The sequence below is a fragment of the Neoarius graeffei genome, chromosome 17 (assembly GCF_027579695.1).
Source record: "Neoarius graeffei isolate fNeoGra1 chromosome 17, fNeoGra1.pri, whole genome shotgun sequence".
Classification (NCBI taxonomy): domain Eukaryota; kingdom Metazoa; phylum Chordata; class Actinopteri; order Siluriformes; family Ariidae; genus Neoarius; species Neoarius graeffei.
Genome location: NC_083585.1, coordinates 29,907,622 through 29,920,108, shown reverse-complemented (window position 1 = coordinate 29,920,108; position 12,487 = coordinate 29,907,622). Strand labels below are relative to the sequence as shown.

The 12,487-nt window shown below is 40.7% G+C and overlaps 1 protein-coding gene across 8 annotated transcripts in view; it reads right to left on the bottom strand.

The window, feature by feature from the left end:
* aifm4 (apoptosis inducing factor mitochondria associated 4) overlaps positions 1–12,487 on the bottom strand; it is a 43,112-nt gene that overhangs the window by 8,367 nt on the left and 22,258 nt on the right. For 3 of the 8 annotated variants that reach the window (XM_060943982.1, XM_060943986.1, XM_060943985.1), the window contains exons 2-8: positions 5,643–5,721; positions 5,389–5,498; positions 4,974–5,083; positions 4,839–4,883; positions 4,623–4,698; positions 3,592–3,704; positions 3,398–3,484 (exon numbers count right to left, since the gene is read on the bottom strand). In XM_060943982.1, coding sequence (XP_060799965.1) covers positions 3,398–3,484; positions 3,592–3,704; positions 4,623–4,698; positions 4,839–4,883; positions 4,974–5,083; positions 5,389–5,498; positions 5,643–5,710 — 609 coding nt within the window. In that variant the 5' untranslated portion in view covers positions 5,711–5,721. Of the gene's footprint in view, positions 1–3,397; positions 3,485–3,591; positions 3,705–4,622; positions 4,699–4,838; positions 4,884–4,973; positions 5,084–5,388; positions 5,499–5,642; positions 5,722–7,984; positions 8,193–8,259; positions 8,565–10,679; positions 10,744–12,487 lie in introns of those variants that run through there. The other 5 variants (XM_060943984.1, XM_060943983.1, XM_060943981.1 and 2 more) reach the window with 5 other exon arrangements.

Below are 12,487 nucleotides of genomic sequence, written 5' to 3'. Positions count from 1 at the left end.
TAAATTGTGAAATGATCATAATGGTACTAGTGTTAAGGTTTGCGTCTCCTTTTTAAAACATGATATATATATATTTTTTAAAGATATTTTTTGGGGCTTTTTGCACCTTCATTGGATAGGACAGTGGAGAGACAGGAAATGAGCAGGAGAGAGAGACGGGGAGGGACCGGGAAACGACCTTGGGCCGGACTCGAACCCGGGTCCCCGGATTTATGGTATGGCGCCTTATCCACCTGAGCCACGACGCCCCCAAAACATGATATATATTTAACAGTTATTCCACGAAATCGAGTCATATATGAGCAGATAGCCGATGAGGCGCATAGTGCTGAGTTGACTATAAGCCATGTACGACAAGATTGAGTAGAATAACTGTTTTATTCTATCCACATTCACTGGATTTTGGGAAACGGAGCATTTTTATTTTTTGCAAATCTGATAAATAAACTTTGTACAAAATGTTCAACAAAATCATTTTCGCTTAGAATGTAAACAAGCCAGTGAAATGATGGTACCAATTTGTGAAAAATACTATAATGATTCTTGAAAAATAAAAGAACGTATCATGAAATACTTTCATTCCATATTTTGCTGCTTTTTTTTTTTGTATTTTTTAGTGTTTTGTTTTGGAGTGGAGTTATTTCATCCTCAGCTGGCTCAGTAACACAGTCAGTGTTCTTCTTCAGGGTTTTTTGGTGGTTGGCAAGCTAACTTAAAGGTGCATTAACGCCACCGACTGGGTTGGAGTGTGGAACTATATTCTTTGACATTTTGGTTTTTTTTAAATACTTGAAAGTAGCATCTGACTTGATGCACTCTGCCATTTTGTTTTTCTCTACTCATGGTATATGAGCTGATAGTAATAGAGAAGTCAAGTCAGAGCGTGCAATTGCTCATATCCAGTGAACGTGGATAGAATAATTTCGAATATCTTTTATTGTTACACATTTCACAACTCTTGGCAAAGAGTCTGAAAATGGCCATTCTTCTTGATCGATCCATTATAACGCTGCTCGGTACGAAAGAAAGCAGTCACAGCAATATTTTTGCTTCTTTCTTCTGGTTGTTTTGAAATTATTTTTCTGTTGATTTTGCCTTATGATGTAGAATGTGATCTTTTAGCAGAATATGGCTACATTTGTAATCTTCAAATTCTCTTCAGTAAAAAAAAAAAAAAAAATTATATGCACCTTTTTTTGGAATGTGATTACAGTGGTGCTTGAAAGTTTGTGAACCCTTTAGAATTTTCTATATTTCTGCATAAATATGACCTAAAACATCAGATTTTCACCCAAGTCCTAAAAGTAGATAAAGAGAACCCAGTTAAACAAATGAGACAAAAATATTATACCGGGTACTTGGTCATTTATTTATTGAGGAAAATGATCCAATATTACATATCTGTGAGTGGCAAAAGTATGTGAACCTTTGCTTTCAGTATCTGGTGTGACCCCCTTGTGCAGCAATAACTGCAACTAAACGTTTGCGGTAACTGTTGATCAGTCCTGCACACCGGCTTGGAGGAATTTTAGCCCATTCCTCCGTACAGAACAGCTTCAACTCTGGGATGTTGGTGGGTTTCCTCACATGAACTGCTCGCTTCAGGTCCTTCCACAACATTTCCATTGGATTAAGGTCAGGACTTTGACTTAGCCATTCCAAAACATTAACTTTATTCTTCTTTAACCATTCTTTGGTAGAACAACTTGTGTGCTTAGGGTCGTTGTCTTGCTGCATGACCCACCTTCTCTTGAGACTCAGTTCATGGACAGATGTCCTGATATTTTCCTTTAGAATTCGCTGGGATAATTCAGAATTCATTGTTCCATCAATGATGGCAAGCCATCCTGGCCCAGATGCAGCAAAACAGGCCCAAACCGTGATACTACCACCACCATGTTTCACAGATGGGATAAGGTTCTTATGCTGGAATGCAGTGTTTTCCTTTCTCCAAACATAACGCTTCTCATTTAAACCAAAATGTTCTATTTTGGTCTCAAGCATCCACAAAACATTTTTCCAATAGCCTTCTGGCTTGTCCACGTGATCTTTAGCAAACTGCAGATGAGCAGCAATGTTCTTTTTGGAGAGCAGTGGCTTTTTCCTTGCAACCCTGCGATGCACACCATTGTTGTTCAGTGTTCTTCTAATGGTGGACTCATTAACATTAGCCAATGTGAGAGAGGCCTTCAGTTGCTTAGAAGTTACCCTGGGGTCCTTTGTGACCTCACCGACTATTACACGCCTTGCTCTTGGAGTGATCTTTGTTGGTCGACCACTCCTGGGGAGGGTAACAATGGTCTTGAATTTCCTCCATTTGTACACAACCTGTGTGACTGTGGATTGGTGGAGTCCAAACTCTTTAGAGATGGTTTTGTAACCTTTTCCAGCCTGATGAGCATCAACAACGCTTTTTCTGAGGTCCTCAGAAATCTCCTTTGTTTGTGCCATGATACACTTCCACAAACATGTGTTGTGAAGATCAGACTTTGATAGATCCCTGTTCTTTAAATAAAACAGGGTGCCCACTCACACCTGATTTTCATCCCATTGACTGAAAACACCTGATTCTAATTTCACCTTCAAATTAACTGCTAATCCTAGAGGTTCACATACTTTTGCCACTCACAGATATGTAATCCTGGATCATTTTTCTCAATAAATAAATGACCAAGTATAATATTTTTGTCTCATTTGTTTAACTGGGTTCTCTTTATCTACTTTTAGGACTTGTGTGAAAATCTGATGATGTTTTAGGACATTTATGCAGAAATATAGAAAATTCTAAAGGGTTTACAAACTTTCAAGCACCATTGTATATACACAAGAGCATACAATTTCATTGTTTACATTATGGCTAACAGTTCAAGGACACCTGATCATCACACCCATATGTAGGCCTTTGCCAAACTGTTGCGACAAAGTTGGAGGCACATAATTGTATTGAATGTCTTAGTATGCTGTAGAATTAAAATTTCCCTTCACTGGAACGAAGAGGGCCAAACCTGTTCCAGCATGACAATACTCCTGTGCACAAAGTGACATCCATGAAGATGTGGTTTGCCAAGTTTGAAGTGCATGAGCTCGAGTCATCTGCACAGAACCCTGACCTCAGCCACATTAAACATCTTTAGGATGAACAGGACTGTACTCAAGGCCTTCTTGCCCAGTATCAGTACCTGACTCCACTGATGCTCTCGTGGATGAATGGGCAAATCCCTACTGCCACACTAAAATCTAGAGGAAAGCCTTCCCAAAAGAGTGAAGGTTATTATAACAGCAAAAGAGAGACTAAATCTGGAACGGGATTTTCAACAAGCACACATGAACGTGATGGACGGGCGTCCACAAACTTTTGGTCATATAGTGAGAGTCTTGTAGAATCTTTTCTGCTTACTTCCTTCTCTGGCCACACTTCAATGCCATGCTGTTTTAGGAAGTCACCTGACCGAAGGAGAATTTTTTCACTCTCTATATTCATGGCCTGTAGAATAGTCATAGAAAATGAATTTTTAAATCATGAATGTCAGACAGACAGGCACAGGTAACTTAACCTATTCAAGGCATATATGATCTGGTCTTTGTTCTCACTTTACTAAGTTTTGTCTTGTCAAGAGGAAGCTGCTCATCTTTGGTGACCATTATAATTCGCCCCTGGTAGTCATTCTGTCGAAGGGTTTCTGCACATTGCAAGGAGGCAGGGCCTATAAAAGCACACACACACACACACACACACTGGTGTCTGAGCAAATGTCATCAAGACACATGCAGTGAAAATTTACTGTAAAAAGCATAGTTCATATCTTTCAACCAAGTTAATATTTATAATATACTCGACAGATGTTGCAATTTAGCCCACTGATCATTAACTTTTCATTTTTGTAGCAACGGAGTAGATCTGATTATAGCTTACTCGTCTACAACAGCACAAAAAGCTGCTTAATTACAGCTGACTGGAGTGTTCACAATTGGCAATTTACACAACCTTTCATTGTTTGTATTAGATTAATCTTCAATACTGGCCAACTATGACCCAGTTTATTAAAAATACAATACATACAGTATTGTTGATACAAAGGTGTAGTGGGCAGAGGGAAAAGCTAATCCATTTTGAGGAGTTCATGCCATTTGAAACATTTTTCACATGAATTTCAGTCTCAAATCTAATTGCCTATGATTTCAGCAACTGTTTATAATTATATGAACCTATATGGGATGGCATGGCAGTGTAGTGGTTAGCACTGTTGCCTCACAGCAAGAAGGTCTTGGGTTCGAGCCCCGTGGCCGGCGAGGGCCTTTCTGTGTGGAGTTTGCATGTTCTCCCCGTGTCCGCGTGGGTTTCCTCCGGGTGCTCCGGTTTCCCCCACAGTCCAAAGACATGCAGGTTAGGCTAATTGGTGGCTCTAAATTGACCGTAGGTGTGAATGCGAGTGTGAATGGTTGTTTGTCTCTGTGTCAGCCCTGCGATAACCTGGCGACTTATCCAGGGTGTACCCCGCCTCTCGCCCATAGTCAGCTGGGATAGACTCCAGCTTGCCTGCGACCCTGTAGAACAGGATAAGCAGCTACAGATAATGGATGGATGGACCTCTACAAAGTCAGGAATGAAGTCCAGTTCTCACCTCCTCCAATTAAAAGTATGGTGTGACAGACTCCAGGCACTCTACAGCTCATTTCTTTAACACGTTTAGTCAGATTCTATCATGGGGGGAAACAAGACACAGGCACACCATTATGCAAACCAGCACAACAGTGCGACTACATTTTATATTTGCATTACGTTTCACATACTTGAAGCAATATGACAGTCAAGTAAGTCAAATAAACATGACACTGACCTTTTTATTTCTTGTAATATGAATTTTACCATTCTCAACATTCACCTTAAAAATAAGACAAATAAATACACGTTCAACTGAAACACAGTGTATGGGAGGTATATTTCCTACAAAATTAAAGCCTTCAGACATTACCTTGTATGTGGGCAAAGAGTCCAGGCCTGGAAACTCTTCAATATCTCCTGTTTTAGTGTTAAAACAAGCCCCATGCCAAGGACACCTCACTCTATTTCCCACTAAAGCACCTGTTCATGCAATTTAACTTGAAGTCAACGAAACCAATACTACAGATTGAAGCTAAATTGTAGTACATTAGATTAATGTGAAAAAACAGCACACATTTGATATTGTCGTCTAAAGTACCAAATAAATATAAATGAAAAGATTCTATCCAAAGGTAGTCTTATTTGAGTATTAACTTTCCTATAGACCTATTTGATATTGCTCTGGAGTTCACATAGACAACAACAACCTAGATACAAAGCTTTCTTGGTTAAAACTGAACATGCTACAGTGTGTGTTAAAGGACACGCTCAGCCAATGAGATTACCTTTAATAAGCGGTGCTCCATAATGAGTACACACAGCGCCCACGGCAGTGAACTGGCCTTCATTACGAACCAACAGAATTTTCTGATGGTCCACATCAACTTCCTTCATTCTGTGATAAGCGACAGTCACAAAAGAAACAATGACACAAAGCATTACATACACACTACGAATGTAAGTAAAGATCCTATGTTTCAGTAGTGGTAAATAATGTAATGTGGTAGGCCTGTGATCAATAAAGTGGTGAAAATATTACTGTCCATCCTGCAGCTCTGACTCCAAACACACCACCTCTGTAACTTCATCATACTCTGTTTGTGCCATACTTGTTGATTCTGCAAATATGATACACATATGGAAAGTATGTACAGTATACGAATGTGTGCATGTATGAGCACGTACACACACAATATACAGTCCTATGCAAAAGTCTTAGGCACCCCGTTCTTTAGTACAAACTTTGTTAGAAATTTTTATTTGATGACTTCTACATTACTGAATCAGTACAAAAACATTTTAGATTTCCAACAAGAACTCATCTCATCTCATCATCTCTAGCCGCTTTATCCTGTTCTACAGGGTCGCAGGCAAGCTGGAGCCTATCCCAGCTGACTACGGGCGAAAGGCGGAGTACACCCTGGACAAGTCGCCAGGTCATCACAGGGCCAACACAGACACAGACAACCATTCACACCTACGGTCAATTTAGAGTCACCAGTTAGCCTAACCTGCATGTCTTTGGACTGTGGGGGAAACCGGAGCACCCGGAGGAAACCCACGCGGACACGGGGAGAACACGCAAACTCCACCCAGAAAGGCCCTCGCCGGCCCCGGGGCTCGAACCCAGGACCTTCTTGCTGTGAGGCGACAGCGCTAACCACTACACCACCGTGCTGCCCTCCAACAAGAACTTCCAGCACAAAATTAAACGTTACAGAAAAACGCTGGTGCAGTATGTCTGTAAAGAAAGCAGCATGTTAAATAAGAGGCCACTTTTCAGACAAAAACATTATGACGCCTGCTGAGTTTTGCTGCAAAAATAAGAAGCAAACGTGACAGTCTCCAGAAGAACTCGGGTAGAAAGAACTTGCAGCTCGTTTCCTTATAAAGCTGCACAAATTCAACCTGAAACTTTTTTTTTTTTAAAGCAAAGGGTCATCACACCAAATATTGACTCATTTATTACTGTTTACTGCTCTTTATAGTACTTTTAATGTAGAAATGTAATTTGTTCTTTCTTTACTTAATTAGCTTGGTGATTTATTTCTCCACAGGAACTGGGTTTCTTGAAGCTGGTTGGATTCCTCAAGGATACAAGGACAATCCGACAGATCCTTGTGTCCTGAGCTACAGCTATTCCAACAATTCAATCAACAAAACAAAATCTGAATCTGTAGCTAGCGGGGAAACATGGGCCAAGTTTTCAATGTTTGTAGATTGTGTGAAATTCTTTGCAGGTAGCGTCACATTCATATTGCATAAGAGAGTATTTACTATACCCTCTTGCCACAAAATTAGTTTCTCAGCTTATCACATATACTAGCATTCAGGCTTCACTTTTTCTGTCATTATTTTTTTGCAGGGAGACATGAGACATATTGTGAGACTTGGGAGAAAAATAAAATACCTAGGCCTAAATGTTTAATTTTCATTTATTATCTTGTAAACTCGTAACATATGAACTGTATGAACACACAATGCTGGTATCCATCCATCCATTATCTGTAGCCGCTTATCCTGTTCTACAGGGTCGCAGGCAAGCTGGGGCCTATCCCAGCTGACTACGGGCGAAAGGCGGGGTACACCCTGGACAAGTCACCAGGTCATTGCAGGGCTGACACAGAGACAAACAAACAAACATTCACACCTACAGTCAATTTAGAGCCACCAATTAGCCGGTACAGGGAGAACATCCATCCGTCCATTATCTGTAACCGCTTGTCCTGTCCTACAGGGTCGCAGGCAAGCTGGAGCCTATCCCAGCTGACTATGGGTGAGAGGCAGGGTACACCCTGGACAAGTCGCGGGGCCAACACAACAACCATTCACACCAATTAACCTAACCTGCATGTCTTTGGACTATGGGGGAAACCGGAGCACCCGGAGGAAACCCACGCAGACACGGGGAGAACATGCAAACTCTTCCTATGAGGCGACAGTGCTAACCACTACACCACCGTGCCGCCAATGCTAGTACAGCTACAGAAAAAATACCAGTTTACACAAACTTGACTGGACAAAACAATTCCACTCTCAAAAAGGAATGAAATAAAGTTTAATTCTCATCTACTGTAGGTCCACACCCACGTTTTTAACAAACAATTTTAAGCAACTTTATATTTGTAAACCACAAGAAAAAACCTGGAACATGATGAACTGTCCCAACTTTCTCCATCTGGCCATTTTGAAAAGAGAAAAATCTTTTAATTTTTTCCCCAGAATTGAAGATTAACAAATAATACCATAACTCAAGGCTACATACTTTAATTCTTAACAAATCTCCAACTCACCAGCATACATTACACCATAGAACGGAGGCAGATTGCGAAGTAGAAAATACAAAATTTCAGTTTATCAAAAATATCGAACTGCACAAACCTTACCACAGTGTCCAGCTTCTCGGCTCCAAAGGAAATAGATTACTCTAAAGGGCAACGTTTAACTTCTGATGGAATCTAAAACCTGATTGGTTGAAACGGATTGATTTATTGAAATACAAACTGTCCCCAGTCTCCCCATTCCAAGTTTCCCCACTCTCCCCTAGCAAATGATTATTCTGTTATCTGATGTTTAAGCTCAGGGCTATTACCTCACAGTCACATGTTAGACCTAGTTCCTGGTATGGTTACTGAGAAACAGAAGTATCTACTCACAAAGATCTGTTCACAAACGCAGAAGGAGAAAATGACTTCCTCAAATTTCTTAGGAAAGCTGAGCTCCTCTGAATGTCTCTCTCTCTCTCACACACACACCACCCTAACTTTTTTTTTTTTTAGCATAAATAACAATGGCTAGGCTTTCTGTCCCCTAGTTAAGCCCAGTAGCTGACAGCAGTAGTGCTCTCTCTTTCTCTAACAGGTTGGCTGTTTGTGGAAAAAAATAAATCACTGACACACAGTGACGCACAGAGAAAGAACTCAACCTCCTACTGCACCTCAATATATCAGGAATAAAACGTCAAACAGGTGAAAATAAATGTGAACTGTCACTAGTGGCTAATTAAAGGCTTCAGTCATTTTCAGCAGCCTCTTTCTCCAGGGTTTGGTTGGTGAACCTGAAGCACAGGTTGTGTGCTGTGTACATGTGTTCTATTCCCCCCCCCAAAAAGAGGTTTATTCAAATGTGCTTCTAGTATACTTTTTTTAAACTAAAAATAAGAGAGTATGCTTTCAGTTTACTCATCAGATATATACTTAATAAAAGTTATACACAAGTATACTAGGCTTATACTGAAAAGTACTGTACAGTGGTGCTTGAAAGTTTGTGAACCCTTTAGAATTTTCTATCTTTCTGCATAAACATGACCTAAAACAAGATCAGATTTTCACCCAAGTCCTAAAAGTAGATAAAGAGAACCCAGTTAAACAAATGAGATGAAAATATTATACTTGGTCATTTATTTATTGAGGAAAATGATCCAATATTACATATCTGTGAGTGGCAAAAGTATGTGAACCTTTGCTTTCAGTATCTGGTGTGACCCCCTTGTGCAGCAATAACTGCAGCTAAACGTATGCGGTAACTGTTGATCAGTCCTGCACACCGGCTTGGAGGAATTTTAGCCCATTCCTCCGTACAGAACAACTTCAACTCTGGGATGTTGGTGGGTTTCCTGACATGAACTGCTCGCTTCAGGTCCTTCCACAACATTTCAATTGGATTAAGGTCAGGACTTTGACTTGGCCATTCCAAAACATTAACTTTATTCTTCTTTAACCATTCTTTGGTAGAACGACTTGTGTGCTTAGGGTCGTTGTCTTGCTGCATGACCCACCTTCTCTTGAGATTTAGTTCATGGATAGACGTTCTGACATTTTCCTTTAGAATTCGCTGGTATAATTCAGAATTCATTGTTCCATCAGTGATGGCAAGCCGTCCTGGCCCAGATGCAGCAAAACAGGCCCAAACCATGATACTACTACCACCATGGTTCACAGATAGGATAAGGTTCTTATGCTGGAATGCAGTGTTTTCCTTTCTCCAAACATAACGCTTCTCATTTAAACCAAAAAGTTCTATTTTGGTCTCATCCGTCCACAGAACATTTTTCCAATAGCCTTCTGGCTTGTCCACGTGATCTTTAGCAAACTGCAGAAGAGCAGCAATGTTCTATTTGGAGAGCAGTGGCTTTCTCCTTGCAACCCTGCCATGCAAACCATTGTTGTTCAGTGTTCTCCTGATGGTGGACTCATGAACATTAGCCAATGTGAGAGAGGCCTTCAGTTGCTTAGAAGTTACCCTGGGGTCCTTTGTGACCTCGCCGACTATTACACGCCTTGCTCTTGGAGTGATCTTTGTTGGTCGACCACTCCTGGGGATGGTAACAATGGTCTTGAATTTCCTCCATTTGTACACAGTCTTTCTGACTGTGGATTGGTGGAGCCCAAACTCTTTAGAGATGGTTTTGTAATTTTTTCTAGCCTGATGAGCATCAACAACGCTTTTTCTGAGGTCCTCAGAAATCTCCTTTGTTCGTGCCATAACACACTTCCACAAACATGTGTTGTGAAGATCAGACTTTGATAGATCCCTGTTCTTTAAATAAAACAGGATGCCCACTCACACCTGATTGTCATCCCATTGACTGAAAACACCTGACTCTAATTTCACCTTCAAATTAACTGCTAATCCTAGAGGTTCACATACTTTTGCCACTCACAGATATGTAATATTGGATCATTTTCTTCAATAAATAAACGACCAAGTATATTTATTTTGTTTAACTGGGTTCTCTTTATCTACTTTTAGGACTTGTGTGAAAATCTGATGATGTTTTAGGTCATATTTATGCAGAAATATAGAAAATTCTAAAGGGTTCACAAACTTTCAAGCACCACTGTACATAGAAAAGTCTAAGTATATTAAGCTTATACTTAAACTTTGGCTCAAGATATACTTAACAAAAGTGTAATAAAGTATTAAAATATTTGTGCTTTATGTTTAAGTGTACTTGCCCTGTAGTTGTGCTTATCCTTTTGATAGTAGCCTATAAAATACTGTTTTTATACTTTGGCATTTAATACTACGTTGTGTAGCACCTTAGTCCTGACTTTGAGGTTAAAGAGATACTCACATCGCTCTAGGTCCGGTAGGAGTTGCACCAGGAAGTGACTTACAAAAAGGAGTGGGTGTTGGCATTTAAACAGGTGATATTTTAATATAAATGCAAAACAAATAATAAAACATCAATAGCTTGGCTGTATTTTTATTTGCCAAAATAAGGCGCCACAAAATAAAAAAAAAAAACAAGCAAAAAAGAGTCCACAGAACTCGAGCTCTCCTGCTCGATATTCTGGTAGGTTCAGTTCAAGAATAGAGATCCAATGTGTGTGTATGTGTTCAGTGTATCAATGTCCATTCAGTTTCTTTTGCCCCTTTTCCACCAAAGCAGTTCCAGGGCTGGTTCAGGGCCAGTGCTTAGTTTGGAACCAGGTTTTCTGTTTCCACTGACAAAGAACTGGCTCTGGGGCCAGAAAAACCGGTTCCAGGCTAGTACCAACTCTTTGCTGGGCCAGAGGAAAGAACCGCTTACGTAACCAGGGGTGGGTGGGAGTTGCTAAGACCGACAACAATAGCAAGACCACGAAAGGTCACCATTTTTAAGCGACGAGAAGCAGCAGCTGTACAAACGCGAAGTCATCCATTATTGTTGTTGTTGCTGCTTCTTCTTCTCCGTGTTGTTGTTGCTTCGATGTTTACGCCAAGGTTTATGCAAACGCAGCGACGTAACTGACGTATACAGCGACGTAACTGACATGGCTCCCCTTAGCACCCCGAGCTATGGAAAAGCAAACTGGTTCTCAGCTGGCTCGCAAGTTGAACAAGTTGTGAACCAGCACCAGCACTGGCCCCGAACCAGCCCTGGAACCGATTTGGTGGAAAAGGGGTATTTGTCCTCAATTCCTATAAACTACTACCCGGGTAGGTGAGGAGTATGTGTGTGTCTTATCTGTTCTCAGAGTGTGAGACTCAGATTATCTGGAGTTATCAAGGTAGGTTCTGCAGCTGGCCACACTGCATTCCCCACTCTCTCTCTGTCTCAGAATCGCTGGGCTGGGCTCGCCATCTTAATCGTTTCTCTCTATTTCTCGGACAGTAGATCAGACTAGCAAAAAAACCAACCGGAGTCTCAAGCATTTACTCTCACAAAGGGTTTTTTTTCTCCTCGGCTCACAGCTTATCAGGATGAAACCTGGATTCGCCTGTGACCACCGGGTCTGCCTGCGGCCTTCTCTGCCTTTATCCGCGGCTGTTTGCTACACTTTGCCTCGTGTTTTCTTTGGGGTTTTTTTCTGCTACCGACTCTCTCGGTACGGTCTGCTCTGCTGCTGTCTGCCTCATGTCTGAGAGAAAAATGGCATCTACTCGCAGGTGCAGACTTCACGCGATACCTGACCTAGGTTCACGGGGAAAACAACACTAGCGGGGGGAACACTGCCCCTCTACTGGAGGTTTACTGTAACTGTCTAAATGACAAATATAGGATTAGTGACCTGATTTTTCATGCTGGTTACAGTTGCTTTAAATTTTGATTTTTAAAGAAAATGAATATGTTCTTAATCCTGAGTATCTGTTGTTATTTTGTGAATTCTTACCTTTATAACTTCATTGTACCTTAAGGTATAATAATTCTACTATACTGGTAATGTGCATGAGGTAAGGGTTAGGGCTAGAAAACTAATAGTATACCTAGAAGGGTAATTGCAGTAAACTTCAAAACTAAAAAGTGGACTAGATGTATATAACCAGTAACTAATAGTATATTTCCAGTATACTATACACTGAGTGCAGAATTATTAGGCAAGTGAGTATTTTGACCACAACATCCTTTTAATGCATGTTGTCCCACTCCAAGCTGTTTAGGCTTGAAAGCCTACTACC